Below are 17,007 nucleotides of genomic sequence, written 5' to 3'. Positions count from 1 at the left end.
AACACCAGTAAAATCAGCTGTATTTCCTTGGAAATCTATTGGAACAACATTTATAAATGACAAAAATCAATCAGATATCACCCCAATAGCTTGTAATATTTTAAACTACCATTTCATTGAGCTACTGTACAGCAGCTCTTACAAATATAACAAAAAGTCACTAAACGACCCTCTTCTGTATTTGAAGATAACCGATGCTCTCCACCCACATATTTGCTCACACAAACACTATCTGTGTCAAAAGAGAGTAAATTAATGCCTCCATTATGTAGCAGTGAGAACCAGACCATCCCTTCCACACTCCCCCACTGTCTACAATGTGAGTGTGAGCGGTCCACTCTTCATCCCCTCATTTCTACTCAGCTTCAGCCCTCTCCTCTTCCTCCTCCCATTCTCACCGTCTGCCTGTTGTTCACTGCCCCAAATCATGACGATCATCCCAGCCCAGTGGGAATGACCTCCTCCCAGCCATTCACATCTGTGTCTGTCAGCGCATCCACAGGCAGCAGCACATATTCATCCTGAGAAACGGCAACAGCAGCACTTCCCCATCATCATCATCATCATCCTCCACCTCCGAGATTACAGGAGATGCTACACTAACACTGGCTTGGACTTTGGTGTTGAGGTCATAACTCGAGAGAAAGCTTTTTTTCTTTGACTTTCTTGAGAACTGGAAAAAAAACATCCAAGAAGGGAGAAGACATTCCTACAATTTAAGGATTATAATAAAAATTTTGGACACCAGAGAGTTGACCGAAGAAGAAAAGGTTTGGGATGGGTAAAAAATCGGACCAAGGAAGATCTGTCGATGGAGTTCAATGCTGAGAGATGAAAACAGTAAGTTCTATATGAAAACCTATTTTATAGTAACCATTGGGCAATTTAGCTGTCTGAATTAAAGTTTGATTTAAAAAAAAAAAAATGTCAATTGATGTTAACTGATTAATGATTAATTTCAATTTAAATGATTAAAAATGAAAAGCACAACAGAAAATACTGTAATGTTTTTCTCATTGTAAACCTGTATGATTGTACGTCTCCATAGAATGCAAGCAGTGTTGGGTAAGTTACATTAAAGAAGTAATAGATTACAAATTACTAATTAGTACTAAAAAATTGTTATCTGATTACATTACTAAGTACTTCATGTAAAAAGTAATCAGATTACTAATTACTTTACTCTGAAGTAACTTTCAAACATAAAATACACCCATAAAAATACAAAATAAACTGCAGCTCTTTCAGTAATTTAATATTTACTGAAGAAAATGGATTGACAACAGCAGCTTGACATATTCAAAATATATAAAGAGTTCGCCTAAAACTTAAAAATTCTCTCATCATTCACTTGTTCCAAACCCATTTGTCTTTTTTTAACACAAAAGAAGAAAACTGGACACCTGTAACCATTGACAATCATAGTACGAAAAGCACTGCAGTGTTTGGGTGTTCTGTGTTTGTCTGAGATAATTTGTCTATCTAAATGTCTATATTCCAAAGCAGGAAGCTGATCGGTCAGTTCTTGTCACGTAACTCGCGGTTTTCAAATGGGTGCAATATGCGCTCCCAATATGCGCACCCAAAAGAAACAATACTTGAACAGCCCAATGACTGGCAGCAACGCTTCTCTCCACATTCAGAAGATACCTTCACTCCCGATTCTGCACAAAAGTCCAATTTAGCCTGTTTAGGCTGAGTTGGGCCGCTGGTTTTTGGATGCCAGTGCCCTCCTTCTTCTGGTGAAAGTCTTATATGTCTTATTTCTGCAAGAATAAAAGCTTTAAAGTTTTTAATTTTTTTAAAAACCATTTTGAAGTCACAATTATTAGCCCCTTTAAGCTATATTTCTTTTTGATAGTCTACAGTACAAACCATTGTTATACAATAACTTGCCTAATTACCCTAACCTGCCTAGTTAACCTATTAACCTAGTTAAGCCTTTAAATGTCACTTTAAGCTGTATAGAAGTGTCTTGAAAAATATCTAGCCTAATACCATTTACTGTCATCATGGCAAAGACAAAATACATCCATTATTAGAAATGAGTTATTACAACTGTTATGTTTAGAAAGGTGTTGAAAAAAATCTTTCTTCCATTTACAGAAATTGGGGAAGAAAAATAAACAGGGGGCTAATAATTCTGACTTCAACTATAATTTGTTACATTACTGCATTTCTCACAAATGTAATTAGACTATAGTAATGCGTTACTTTGGAATGCGTTACACCCAATCTGAATGCAAGACAATAGGGTTTTATGTAGTTTTAAAACTTTTTTTTTTACGATATCCTGTTTTATGTTTCACAGAAAAAAGGTTTGGAACTATAAAAGACAGAATAAATTATTTTTAGAGGACCTATGCCTTTAACAAAAATAAATAAACAACAACAAAAAAAACTGACAATGTTTACCTACACTGTACACAGTGTTGGGATACATCAAGCCATCAATTTTTAAAGTATGGACAAACCCAAATATTTGGATAAAAAAAGTTTAAATTCAACCGAAAATAATTACCCAATGTTGGATTTGTCCATATTTGACCCAATTTTGGGCTGTAATTTGTGTGAAATGAACAAAGAAACAAACAGAAGCAATCATATACATTTCAGGAAATTTTTTTTTTAATTAAAGGTAATTTATTAGCAATCAAAGCACTAATCATAAAACTTATCAGAACATTAATTAAAGCAGGGTATTATTATTTTTACTGTGACTAATAAAGAAGATTAATAAAAATGTAAATAAAATATTTATTAAAAACAACATTTATTTAAAAATTTATTTTAAAAAAGTAAGAACAAAAAGTAGGGAACAGAATATGGCAGTATGTTCTTTAAGTGTGAATTTATAAGGAGCACAGTATGAGTTGTATTAGCACTTAAAAGAAAAAATGCACCAATTTATTGATCTCACTTTTTAATTTGTTTGACAAGAAAATAGCTTAAAGTTTGAATAACTCTTCTCATATCATAAAAAATATGGAAATTACTTTTACTGTAGTTTCTTATTACAATGAAAAGGTGTGTTTTTATTCAGCATTTGTTAAATTCTCTAATGCATGTCTAAAAAGATTCTTTTTAGAATCTAAAATACATTAGTCCAAAATACATTATCTTGAAAAGTTAGTTTACTTAAAAACTTTTTTAAAAATCCTCTCATCTCATTTGCATCAAGTAAATGTATCTTAATACAATAATGTTCAAATAAAATACTTTTTTTAATTATTTCAATTATTTATGTGCTGACTTTTTTTTGTATTTAATGCAATGGCATCATGAATTCAAGATTTGACCTTTTTAAGGCCTACATTTGCATAAAGGCACAATAAAACTTGCAGAAACTCTTAAATATCACATAAACATTTTATGCTCTATTAATTTGTAAAGTTCCTGCAAATATAATATACTAAACTGTGCTTACAATTCCAACTCCTTACCGAAACCATAAATCAATGCAAGGCTAAGATGGCTGCATTTACAAACTGTTTAAATATTCAGCCATGTTCAGCGGGAAACTGTGCCCTCCTCAGGGATCTCTACATCAGTTTCATCTAAAAGAGATCATTATTACCTGATACTACAAGGTAGCAATGACCACATTCCTACTCATCATGTGTCTTCAAAATAGTGTGAGTTTCAGGTTCATTCTGAGTGCAACAAAACTAGCTTTTAGCTTTATCCTGACTCTGGCAACAAGTTCACCGCCACAATGACAACAAACACTGGACGAGGCTGCACACATTCAAAGATGTTGTTATGAGGTTTTGACAGATTAATCTCTGATCAGCTGTGAGATTAGACAAAATAAAATTACCCATCTGTGAGACAGTAATTTGCAACAAAAATGATTGCATCAGAGATTTGCTATAGCGTATGAAGCCGCTCGGTAAACAGATTTTAAGTGGTTAAATGACAGATGCAGTTTTCTTTACAGTAACGGTCTGAAAGACACGCAAGTAGAGAATATAATATGCCATTCACAATTATAGCAATTTAGCCGCTGAATGCAGATTTATTTCTTAGGGAATACTTTTTCATTTGGAAAAAAAATTACTACACCTGTGTTCCTACATGTGACAAATAATGGTTAACAAGCCAGAATGACTTTTCTATGAAGTGCATAAGGATTTCCTGTGTGAAACTGATGGATTAAACTTCCCTGTGGGCAACAAACAGCTGCATGCTCCTGCTAAGATGAAGTTGACAACTCATATGTTTGGTCTATCCATTTCTCTTGTTATTTGCATTTATTGTGTAAATGAAATTAAGAGTATATGGAATTATGGAAACAAATAAAATTAAAAGTGAGCATACACAAGCAAAAAACTTTTTGAAAGTAATAATTCATTCAAAAATGAAAACTGTGCCATCATTTGATGAATTCCCCAAGTATTTTCAGAATTGCTCATTTTTAAAGAATTACATTTGGAGGAAATATTATCAGACCTTTTTAGAATAAAACAAATATTAACAATTTAGTCAAAGTCATACCTAAGAAATCATCAGAACTGAGAATGTTCAAGTGGTCTCTTAATTTTTCCAAAGATGCATGTCTAAATTAAGGTCTAGAAGTCTAGAAATCACACCTTTAAAAAGACAGAACCAAAGTCATGTGAATCTAAGTTAAAGGGATTATTCACCCCAAAATAAAATGTATAAAGGAAGTTATTCTGATAAAAAATCTGATGAAAATCTGGAGCCATTGTAGTGTTGTCATGATACTGGAATTCAATACCAATCTGGTTGTATGATTAATCGGAGAGAGAAAAAAAAAAAAAAAAAAAAAAAAAGAGTGCGATCTTGATTTGACCCTCCACATGATCTTAATCCAGCATCCCTACAATTCAGCCACTTATATTTTAAAGTTTGAGAAAACCATAAAGGCGATCGCACAAGTCTTCACGTTGTTTTATATACGTTGCCCAGCCACATGGACACCTCGAAATAGTATTAAAAATGTGAAGTAGTGCATTTATAAGGTGTAATTCACTCATAAATGTAATTTCTGTCTTAACGTAATGAAGTATTTGCAGCAGCGAAAACACATGTGAGCTCTTTGTTTACTATTGAGAGGACGCGTGCATGGCGGCGAATGCATATACTTTAGTGAACAGATATATATCCTGCATATGCTGTAAATAAAAGCTAATAAAGTTGTAAATAACATTCAGTTTGTTGCACAGAGAGATCGTTTAAGAGCTGCGGGGGAAGTATGATGTGCATGTATGTTTTTTTCTCAAAGTGACGGCAGCCATGATGACATGATCGCACTCGGCAGTGAAAGTGAAACCAAAACAGCATACACCATTTAAATGATTATATCGCATTTTAGAGTTATGATTATGACAAGCATTTGATATGATTTTATTCTTTCATAGCGAACACAAAGTGTTGTGCATGAAAATAAACGTTTTACAGTGTCACTATAACTATATGATGTTGAATTTAATGCAGGAGGAAATCTGATAATGACAAATGTTTCATTTTACGTGTGAAAAAATAAAGTTGTCAATGACGAACGGCAAGCATAGAATTCAACAATGCATTATAATGTTGTCAATGACAGAATGGCAAACATAATAATTGTGCAGCCCTAATCAGTACTAAAATTTTAAAAACGTCCATTTCCCACTAACATTTGATGGTGTTCTTAAACACTGCCGATTTGCCCCTGTGTTCACATGCTCAACAGAAATGACTGTGATTGGCCATGAAGGTCACAGTACTCACCACTGTTTACTGAGTGTACATACAGATACAGAGACACTTGAAGGTTTAAAAGCCGCAAAGATCAGCTGGTTTGTTTATAAGCTGACATATGAGTGATCTGCTGACGAATCAACTGATCTTAACAGATTTAAAACACTCCAGTGTCCCTGTATCTGTGGTTACACTTAGTAAACAGCAGTGAGTTTGGTGAACTGATGACCTTCACGGCCAATCACAGTCATTTCAGTTGAGCACATGAACACAACAGCAAATCAGCTATGTTAAAGAATGTGCTTAAAAGTTAATGGGAAACAAATGTTTTTAAAACTTCAGCACCGATTGGAATTGAATTATAGTATCGTGACAACACTAAACCATTGACATCCATAGGAAAAAACAAATACTTTGACAGTCAATGCTTATAGGTTTTATTTATTTTTGGGTGAACTATCCCTTAAAGAAGACCCCCTGTGCAGAGACTCCAAGGGTGCCCAGGCTCTTGGTTGTGGACCATTGGACCAACTGAGGACAAAGTTTTAATTTTTAGGTAAATTACCCATTGGATGAACCTAGATTCATTTATAATTTTGGTCATAGTGAGAAAGCTCAAGGGTAATAGAAGGACACTCCTCTACTTTGTTCCACTCCCTGGTGAAAGTTGAATTACACTCATTTTATACCTAATCAGTCCGTTACCTCCATACTCACTAATCAGAGCCTGCTGGCAGAATCATAATGAGATAAAAGACAGAGTGTTGCGCTGCAAAGGCCGGGCAACTTTGAAAAACACACAGAGCCAAACAAACCGGAACAGCCGTCTTTCTATTTATAAAACTGAAGTTATAATACTGTAATATTTGACCAAGAGGTGTGACAATGTTTATACACCTTGCCAAGTCAAACAGTAGCCTGAAAAAGATATGTTTTCATGGTTTGAATTTGAAAGACAGAAATAAGTCTTCATCAAAAGCAGTCTGGTTGATGCATTGAACTACTTTAAAGTCAAATAATAAGCAGCGACTTTATTTTGTGGCGGTCACCCCAAGTAGCGCACTGCAACCACACTATTTTGATGGACAAGCTGTACTACAGAAATCCTGAAGTTGTGAATCCAGAGAACAGATACAAACTACACCCACATTGGCAGGGATCAGTGAGTTGAAGCTCTGATGACTAATCGTGAATGTGCAGGGAATGACACAGGAAAGCATGTAGAGAGCAGCAAAACAAATTAAGTGCTTCAGTTTTGTTTGGAGTACAACTTTAGCAGATTGGCAACAATAAACAGATTGCTACTAACACATGATATTTTATGGTAAGCGTGTTTGCCGTGCAAAATATAAAACTGCACTGATATGCACAATTGATGTATGGTCTTTTTTTTGCAGTACCACAAGAGGCAGTGCCATCCTGCAATACTTCACTGTCATAAAATTAGATGACACAAATATATCTCATGAATATCAATGTGGCTTTCGAGGAAGCAGATTAGGGAAATGAGAGGCGAATCCCACAAGGGAACAGTGTAATGCAGTCTTATCCTGTACTTATCCACACTTTAGGCTCATTACAATTGAGGAACAAATGCCTTTATAATGGTTTAATTTTAATAATTAGACATGTGTTAATGACCTGACCTTGGACAAAGTGTACACTGTATTCACTTTACAGCACATTTATTTTGCTGGCTATGGTCATTTCCTGATTACCCTTCACGTAAACTTTAAAAACTAAACCAAAACTTGCTAATAGACTAGATTTGCGTATAGAGTACCATATAAAAGCTGGATGCAAATTTATTTTTTATTCTGAAAGTCTCATCTACTCTATTGTGATGAAATTATATACAGAAAACTTTATTCTATTCCTGTTTGAATTTATAATAAGTTGTCATTTATATGTGCGACAAAGGTTAATTTTGAGCCTTATTAATCCAGTTTTGACATGATCCTTCAAAAATCAAATCAAATATAATCATGTGCTCAAAAAAAATCCAAAATGCTGACGATGCCAAAAAGAAGCAGGTGACCTATTTCTTATATTAAGGCAATGCCCAGAAGTTTTTGGAAAGAGTTGCATGAAAACCTTGTAAAGATATTGCAGACACGGTATGACTTTTGCCCAAGCTTCTACAAAGCTGTATCATACTAGGCAGATCAGTGATTGCCAAAAACTGGAAATCTTCCAGTAGACCTCCGATCATTGAGTGGATCTTAGTGTTGGGACGAGTAGCAGCTTTTGAAAAACTTTCCTGCAGTTTACATAGAATGATTGAAATTTATTTTGTTAAATGTGAAAAATTTCATAATTTCTGTGACCCACAATGCTAGCAAACATGTAACGAGACAAAATAAAAATTAAGGCTATGATATTGGAAACCCCCACCCTTTTTTAATTTGTATGTGTTTTGGGTTGGTTTATTTACTCAACTTATGACATTATTTATTTATTTACTGTATTTTTATCTTAATGCTCTGTATTTGATATTCATCTGCAATATTTGCAAATTGGAAAACCAATAAAAAGTTCAAATAACAAAAAAAAACAAAAAAACATTCCTGCTAAGAAATATTTTGTTAAAATTTATTAAACATATTTTGTAGCATTTTGTTGAAGTCTTTAATGTCACTGTTGATTAATGTAATGCATTCTTATGAGTAATAGTATAAAACTCTTTAAAAAAATGCACTCTCAGGAGCAAAAGCAGTCACTGAAATGCCACCCTATCAAAAGGTCAATTTTTGTACTTTTTAGGTATAAAACATGTACCTTCAAGGTACAATATGGAGCCTTAGGTACTAATATACAAGTTTAAGGGACTATTGTAGATCAATTAAGCACTAATATGTACTCTTTTAAACATTTATTTCTGAGAGTGTAAATAAAAAGATTTCTGCAAGTTTCACCAATCAAATCTAAGACTTTTTAAGACCCTTTTAAGACCATCAAGATTGAAAATTTGAGACTTCCATAGGGCTAAACGCTAAAGATTTTGTAAATGGACCAGTATAAAAATTATTTACTTGCCTTATCAAGAAAGAAATTTAGTACATTTTAGTCACATATTTAAAATAATGTGTCAAATCAAGCAGACCCTAGCTGCATACATGAATTTTTTTTCTTAAAAAAAACTCTTTAAAATAGTAATAAACTAAATGTATGCACAACATACTGTTATAATATTACTAATAGAGTTTTGCTAAAAATTTTATTGAGATGTATTGAATGCGTGTTGGATCGACCGGGTAGCTGTACATAAACAAAAGAAAATTAAAATAATTTTTAATTATTTTAAATCTTAAAATAATTTAAGAACTACAAGACAATATTTCAGTGAGTTTAAGATGTCTTAAGGAAATGTTTTTGAAATTCAACACTTTAAGACTTTTTAAGACCCTGATGACAGCCTGAAAAAGGTCTTACAGCTAATTTTTTTCTTAGGCAGAAAATAATAAAGCCTGTAAATATTAATAATCCCTGACTGCGCTATTTGGAAGAATGCTGAACTCTCCTTTTCAAATAAGATTAAACCATGCAACAGAAACTTAGTAGAATTTCTAATTTAGTATCAAAAAACTACATCGAAGGGCAGCGGATTAATACAATCATTGTAATACCAAAGTACTGTATCAGAGACATGAGAAGAAAAATAACACAGATTTAAGTGAACATTCAGGTCTTACCAGCTGATGTGAGGAGGACGTGATAGTCTGTGCCTCTCTGTGCAGGAACATCTTCGTTCATTTCTTCTTTTTCCGATTCCTTATAACGGTCCCAGTTGGACTCAAGCTTTCGTCTATTGAAAGTGTTGTCCTCCTCCATGTCCTCAACGTTTTCCTTGTCATCAGGCTCATCTTGATTCTGGAAAGTAATCAGAAAAAGTATGAGAAGGAAGCATTGGCAAAATTAGGAATATGAATGCTCACATGCAGAAGATCCACTTAATTTTTTTTAATAGTTATTAATGCAGAAATATTTCAAAATTGTTGACAAGCTTAATTGTAGTAATAGTAGCACCAGGGTTTCTGCAGGTTTTTTCAAATCAAACTTGAGACGTTTTAAGACCCTTTTAAGACCATTATGAGTTCAATTTTAGACTTAGATTTAACACAAAAAGTTTTTATCTAATGGCGTGGTTACTTAGTTTATTTTTTGCATTAATGGAAGATGGTGTGTAAAGGGATGTGTTGCTTTAGTTTTCTTTGGTTGATTAGGAAATTTATTTTGGAAAAAATATCACAGCAATATCTCTTTGCAATAAAAGAAAACTTGAATATACATACAAAAAAGTTTTGAGATGGATTATTGGTGATCGGGTGTTGGGAAATTAAGACCTGTTTGAAATGATTTCAGACCCACAACACAATATTTCATTGATTTTAAGACTTTTAAGGCCTAAAATTTTGTTTTTGAAATTTAAGACATTTTAAGACTTTTAAGACCCTTGCGGACACCATATAGCAGGCAGATCTTTTCAAACAAAGCAAAAATAAAAAGATAAATAAATTTGTAATACCTGTTATGTCTTTTTACTTCGTATTATTAAATGTATATTGACACAATGTTTTGTTCGATTCCTGGTTTGATTACTCAATTACTCGTATTGTTCTCATTTAAGTCGCTTTGCTAAATGATAAATTCCTTTGTTAATAACTTATTGCCAAGACGAAAATATATTACTGTACAGTACAGTCATGTTACTAGAATAACAACACTAAATATGTACCTATTCATTAGTAAATTAACAGTCCAGCATTGTGAGTCTCTCTAAATGAGTTTAGTTTATTAAAAAAAAATAGTTAGAGGCATTTTTAAGCAGTATCACTCATATATTTTATACCAATGGCGGACTATCATGGGTTAAACTATAGCTAACTTTGACAACAAAACAATTGTCAGTGTGATGTGATTTATTTTATTGATGTTACTCACTCGTCGAAAGTCTCTGAAGTCTGCAGGAGGACCGTGTTCTCGTCCTCTTCCTCTACGGTGATCCCGTTTTCCTCTTCCCCGATGCTGGTGTCCTCCTCTTCCGCGTCCCCTGTGCTCTCCAGCATCACCGCCACCTCCTCTTTTCCAGTGACCACCGCGTCCACGGCTGTTATGTGCGCTCTCCATGAAGGAAAATGAAAGAATAAAACTAATGCCGAGACTGTAATGGTGTAACTTCAAAACATGGGTCACATTTAATAGCTCCCCCTTGAATGGATAAACGTTCCGCGCGTTCACTAGTTCCGCCTAATCATGAACGCAGCAGCAGATATACAATCCAAGTTGGTAGATCTGGGGAAACATACGAGTATAAGAAGTAATAGGACCAGTTTTTGGAACATGTGAGATCTTAATGTGTTAGGATGGGCTTTTTTCATTATTTATTGGCGATAGAATTAAGCAGTAGTCTAATTATAATGTGAATAAAGAAATTGCAAAAACTCAGTTTACTGCATTCATTCATTCTTTTTTTCAGTTTAGTACCTTTATTAATCTGGGGTTGCCACAGGGTAATAAACCGCCAATTTATCCAGCATATTTTTATGCAGTGGATGCTCTTCCAGCTGCAACCCATCACTGGGAAACACCTTTTTTATTGCAATAACAACAGGCAATAACAACAGATAGAAAGACAAACAGAAGTATAGTACAAACAATACAAATATTACTTTTTTTGCGAGAAATGTGACATGTTTAAAGAAATATAAAGCAAAAGAAAGACAAGAGAAACAAACAGGAGAAACAAAAAAATAAATAAAAGAGAGCACATAAAAATAATACAAATTAATGTAGAATATTAAATGAAGCACTTTTTAATATAAATTTTAATTGCTTTCTTTGTATAAGACTCTGTGATGGTTCTTAAATAGAGATCCAATTCTCATTTTAAAAATACAAAATTTGGCCTCCGTTGAGTTTATTTACATTTATGTATAAAAAAAACTTTCCAATAAATAAAATGTTTATACAAAAAGATTTTCTTTCATATAAAACCCCAAAATAATATGCCTTAAAGAAAAATCACCAGAAACCTTTTGGAAAATTAGAGACTTTACATCTGACCAGAAAGATTTAACAAAAGGACTTCCCAAAAAAAGTGAACAACAGACTCAGGAGTAGTCTCACAGAAAGAGCAAGAGACGTCAATGTCATTTTTGAATTTCTGTAAAAATTGTTACACTGGATGAAATCTATGAATCATTTTTAAAGATATTTCTTTAACTTCCTTTGTTAAAAAAAAAAAAGATCTGGGGGAATAACCAAACATACGACCATTTAACATCATCAAAAAGTTTGTTCTAATAAGAAATAGATGAGGGATTTGAGATGACAAGTTCTAAAAATAAAGACCTGATTTTATGAATGGATTTTTTGGTGGAGAAACAAATGGACCCAACCGATGCCAACACGAGGAGAACATGCAAACTCCACACAGAAATGCCAACTGACCCAGCCGAGGCTCAAACCAGCGACCTTCTTTGCTGTGAGGCGAGAGCGTTACCTACTGTGCTACAAAATATCTTAATGGTCCTAAAAGTAAAAATACTTCCTTTTAATAATTAACAACATAAGGAAAAACATTGACGTTGTAGAGCTGGGAATGTAGGACCTCCAATATCACAATACTTAATCATTTACTTTAAAATCTTCATATTAGGCTACACAAAAGAGATTTTCTTTTAACCCAAAACCAAGGTCCACTCATATTACAATTTGGGCCTTGCCACTGGTTTACAGTTGTCAATAAAACACACACATTTATGTTTCTCTTTTTGAATCATGTTTATTCTCTATTTTCAGCTTGTCCATTGCCAAGTGAGCATGAAGAATACTGTGAAACTGTGCTCCAGACTTTACTAACCAGTCAGCAGTCTCAGGATGGACATGGATATAAAAAACATTACTGTGAGGGGAAATGTATCTGCCATCCCGCCTGTCCCATACAGTCTGCTGGAGGTCATAACCATTGCCACAGTATCAGCCATTGTGAGTCTCATCACAATAGTGGGGAACGTTTTAGTGATGCTCTCCTTCAAAGTCAACAGCCAACTGAAGACCGTCAACAATTACTACTTACTCAGTTTAGCTTTCGCAGACCTGATTATCGGTGTGTTCTCTATGAACCTCTACACGTGCTACATTCTCATGGGATACTGGTCTTTAGGGAATACAGCATGTGATCTGTGGTTGGCACTTGATTACGTTGCAAGCAATGCATCAGTGATGAACTTGCTGGTCATCAGCTTTGATAGATACTTCTCCATTACAAGGCCGCTTACCTACAGGGCTAAACGAACCCCGAAGCGGGCAGGGATCATGATTGGCATGGCCTGGTTGATATCGTTTATATTGTGGGCTCCACCCATTCTGTGCTGGCAGTACTTTGTTGGAGAGAGGAAAGTTCCTCTTGACCAGTGCCAAATCCAGTTTTTCTCAGAACCCATAATTACATTTGGGACAGCCATAGCGGCCTTTTATGTCCCAGTATCCATCATGACCATACTATATTGCAAAATCTACAAAGAAACAGAAAAACGCACTAAGAATTTAGCGGAACTTCAGGGATATCCATCGCTGGACAGCCAGGACGGCCCTAAAGTACGAAAACCAATCCTTCGATGCTTTAGCTTTAAAAACAAGAGAGACGGGACTCAAGCATCATGGTCTTCGTCCAACCAGAGTTACGTAACTCGGACAACATTGCAGTCTGATGACTTGTGGACAAAATCTGAGCAGGTCACCACCCTGAACAGTTACACCTCATCCGAGGACGATGACCGGTCAGTCTCAGAGTCAACGCCGAGAGAATCCTTCAAGAACCAGGAACCACCAGTCAGTAAGAACGGACAGCTGGTCTGCTACGAAGATAGCAAATATCTAAGTGATGTTGCAAAATGCTCACAAACGAACAATAAAAAGTGCTTGTCATACAAATTCAAGCCAATCATTAGCGACATCACTGTTTTGCAAGGTAATAGTGAGAGTGAGAGAGCAAACCCGGATCAGTCCTCAGACCAACAGGCTCCTTCCTCCACATCCTCTTCTACCAAACCAGAAGACCCAAACCTTAAGATCCAGATGACCAAACGTAAAAGAATGGTTCTCATCAAGGAGAAGAAAGCAGCTCAGACTCTTAGTGCCATCCTTCTAGCCTTTCTTCTTACTTGGACACCATACAACATCATGGTGCTCATCTCCACCTTCTGTTCCAACTGCATCCCAACATCCCTCTGGCAGCTGGGCTACTGGCTCTGCTACGTCAACAGCACCGTCAACCCCATGTGCTACGCCTTATGCAACAAGACCTTCCAGAAGACCTTTTGGATGTTAATCCTCTGCAAGTGGAAGAAGAATAGGGGAGAGGAGAAGCTGTACTGGGGTGGTCCAAACCATTAAGTTATGAACACACAAATATATGGGTACAATTCTATATGTTTTAGTGTATCTTGTGCATACGGTGTCACAAACCATATCGCTATATTGTTTCTTATCAAATATGTGACCATATTTCTTGTGTTTATTCATTGGCTGTATCTGAATCAGGCAGCTGATTTGTATCCTTCGCAGGCAGTGTTTGAACAAAGTATTTTAGACACACTTCTTAGGGAGCATAAGAGTTTTCGACACAGGTGTCAAATCCAGTTCCTGGAGGGCCGCAGCTCTGCACAGTTTAGCTTTAACCCTAATTAAACACATCTGACCAAACTAATTGAGTCCTTCGAGCTTGCTTAAAACCTACAGGTAAGTGTGTTGAAGCAGTGTTGGAACTAAACTGCAGAGCTGCGGCCCTCCAGGAGCTAGCTTTGACACCTGTGGTTTACAACAAAAATTGATCTTAACTTCAAAAGTTAAAGGTATAGTTCACCCAAAACTGAAAATTGTGTCATTATTTACTCACACTTCACTTGTCAAGTCTGAGTTTTTTATTCTACTGAACACAAAAGATATGTTGAAAATGTTAAAAAACTGGTATCTTATGGCATTCACAGTAGGAAAAACAAATATATTGTTCATACTATGGATGGCTACCAGTTTCTGACATTCTTCAAAATATCTTCTTTTGTGTTCAGCAGAAATAAAGAAACTCGTGAAAGTTTGGAACCACTTAAAGGTGAGTAAATCTTCATTTTTAGGTGAACAACCCCTTTAAAGTTAGTCATAATTAGATTTACATTCCAACTGCAATTTTCAGGCACATTTATTTTGTCAAGAAATCGAATACACAATATATTTAGGCCCGTAGCCAGCCTATTGAAAGAGGTGGTTCTTTTTTTCCCTCAAAAACTGAACCTTTTTGCAGTTATTCACTTAATTTTCTATTAAATTATGTGGCTCAAGTGCTGCATTTTAGTGACATTTTAAGCACTAATTTTTGCTGGATTAGCTTGTTGGATGGTGATCATAACCATATTTTTTAATGCAACAAAAAATTTCCTACATTTTAGTCAAAGTGCTTACCAGGCTACTATTTTACCACAAAGTGTTTATTTAGAAATTAATCAATTTTAAATATGAATAATGCAATAAGCTTAGAATTGTAAATTACTAATTTTGAAAATAAAAAAATGCTTATTTTTAAAATACTAATTTATTATCATCCATAATTTAAACAACCAAAAACAATTTGGAATCGGTTTAAAACTTGTTTTAAATGAAAAACAGAAACAGGCAGTAATAAACTGGTCAGCTCATTTTCTCAGTCAGAATTTGTCCACTTGAATAATTAAAAATTAGATTTGTCTAAAAGCCTTCTTCTATTGTTTATTTTCACATGGCAGCATAAATGGGACAAATAAGCTAAAATACAGCAGCCAATATAGCAGTGGGGGGAGGGGTGTCTTTCGTACCACCCGAAACCCCCTGGCTACGAGCCTGAAGAAAACGTTTATGCAGACACTTTGTTCATAATGCCAAACTGTGTTGTGCTTTATGTTACAGCACATTCCCTCACATGCTGTACAATGTACTGGATAAAATAAAGTAACTGGCTTAAGGTAAGGTTTAGGAAGGTTTAATGGCTAGTTTTTACGCAGTAATGGAGTATATGCACAGACTTTTAATTTCAGCCAGGCAGCCTCAGCACTTTCCATTATAAAATTGCCATGTTTAAGATCTGATTTCTTTACAAATCAGTGATCTTCACTGCCTGATGGATATACAAAATGAAACGGGTCTCAGAATGGACAGAAAGCATTGCATTAAAAATATGAGTTAGTTTTACCCTCAATGGAGTTTCTCCACTAGCCTGCTGGTACTGACGGCACTAGCAGTTAAAGTCTTTCAAATTAAATGAATGCTTAAGTCTATTTAACTGAATGTATTGTAATCACATTGCAATGTTGATTGTGTTAAAGGAACCTTATGAAATTGAAAATAGTCACAATAAACTATCACCAGAAGTTAGCTGTGCATATAGCCCATTGTGTAAAAAGTACATTACAATCAGAACTGGACTGTAAAATAATGTGCTAATGTTTTAAAAAGAACTTTTGATTTAGCTTTTAATTACTTTTTTTTATATTAACATGTTTACATAACAGTGTGGATTTAGTATTGTGAAATGTTTTTAGAAATATAAGGACAATAAAGAAAAATATGGACTGTGAAATCATAGATAACAAGAACAAAGTGTTTATTACCAGGTTAACCTTTTGTGATAAAGCAATTTTTAATATCATGTATTGTACACCCCATCATGTCAGTGGCACTGCATGCATAGAAACCAAAACGGTGAAATATCAGCTGTGCAAAGCAAAGGATCTCATCTGCAGAACCAGACACAGATCTTCAGATTATGGAGCTGGAAAACGATCACTTCTGTAAAAAGACACTCAAATGATTGTAGTTTCATTCTGGAGGTGCAGAAATTCCCACATTACTCATGTACATTCAACGCACATTTTACATTTCTACAACAATTAATCACAAAGAGCGCACTGACTGGTCCATATTAAATAAAACAAATCTTATCTTTGTGGTGCCACAAATCAGATCTGAACTCACTTGAACATTAACAGATATTACAGAAGCACGTTTATATTTGTTGCCTGACTGTTTTCCACTCATTCTGTTTAATACGTCTATACCCGTTCTGTTTTAGTGATGTACAATTTAATGTGATGTGTGAAATAAATGTTTTAAGACTAATGTAAGGCAAATAATTGACATGTTTTTCCATGTTAAACTGATGTCTTTAAACTACATTTTACAATAATAGAGTACTGTATATGCAGGAATCCTAAAGGTAATTTCAACACCTTTTTGAGACTTTTTAAAGACCTTCTCAGAATATTTTATCAC

At 34.7% G+C, this 17,007-nt stretch overlaps 3 protein-coding genes across 7 annotated transcripts in view; 1 reads left to right on the top strand and 2 right to left on the bottom strand.

The window, feature by feature from the left end:
- The window catches only part of aven (apoptosis and caspase activation inhibitor), a 37,043-nt gene extending 26,129 nt beyond the window's left edge, over positions 1–10,914 (bottom strand). For 3 of the 4 annotated variants that reach the window (XR_015518016.1, XR_015518017.1, XM_087297847.1), the window contains exons 1-2: positions 10,648–10,903; positions 9,399–9,576 (exon numbers count right to left, since the gene is read on the bottom strand). Coding sequence is in view for 2 of the 4 variants with exons in the window: in XM_087297847.1 (XP_087153973.1) it covers positions 9,399–9,576; positions 10,648–10,833 (364 nt within the window). In the remaining 2 variants the exon portion in view is untranslated. 4 annotated transcript variants of the gene reach the window in all.
- Positions 1–17,007, bottom strand: part of LOC147839360 (uncharacterized) — a 963,858-nt gene that overhangs the window by 105,039 nt on the left and 841,812 nt on the right. The gene's annotated exons all lie outside the window — the stretch shown is intronic.
- On the top strand, positions 352–16,854 carry chrm5b (cholinergic receptor, muscarinic 5b). 2 transcript variants are annotated; one of them, XM_087297286.1, is made up of 2 exons: positions 352–840; positions 12,508–16,854. In XM_087297286.1, exon 2 carries the CDS (start codon positions 12,586–12,588, stop codon positions 14,101–14,103), a length of 1,518 nt encoding a protein of 505 aa, XP_087153412.1. In that variant the 5' UTR covers positions 352–840; positions 12,508–12,585; the 3' UTR covers positions 14,104–16,854. The 2 variants fall into 2 exon arrangements, with proteins under 2 accessions (XP_087153412.1, NP_001025331.2); NM_001030160.3 differs by lacking the exon at positions 352–840 and having other exon boundaries at positions 12,597–14,103.

This window comes from Danio rerio, chromosome 20, assembly GCF_052040795.2.
Source record: "Danio rerio strain M-AB ecotype USA chromosome 20, GRCz13ab, whole genome shotgun sequence".
Lineage (NCBI taxonomy): Eukaryota > Metazoa > Chordata > Actinopteri > Cypriniformes > Danionidae > Danio > Danio rerio.
The sequence above is the reverse complement of the archived record's forward strand: the minus strand, read 5'-3'. Positions and strand labels throughout refer to the sequence as shown.

Coding starts and splice junctions, on each gene's coding strand:
- chrm5b (XM_087297286.1), top strand. CDS start 12,586: ATGGACATGGATATAAAAAACATTACTGTGAGGGGAAATGTATCTGCC.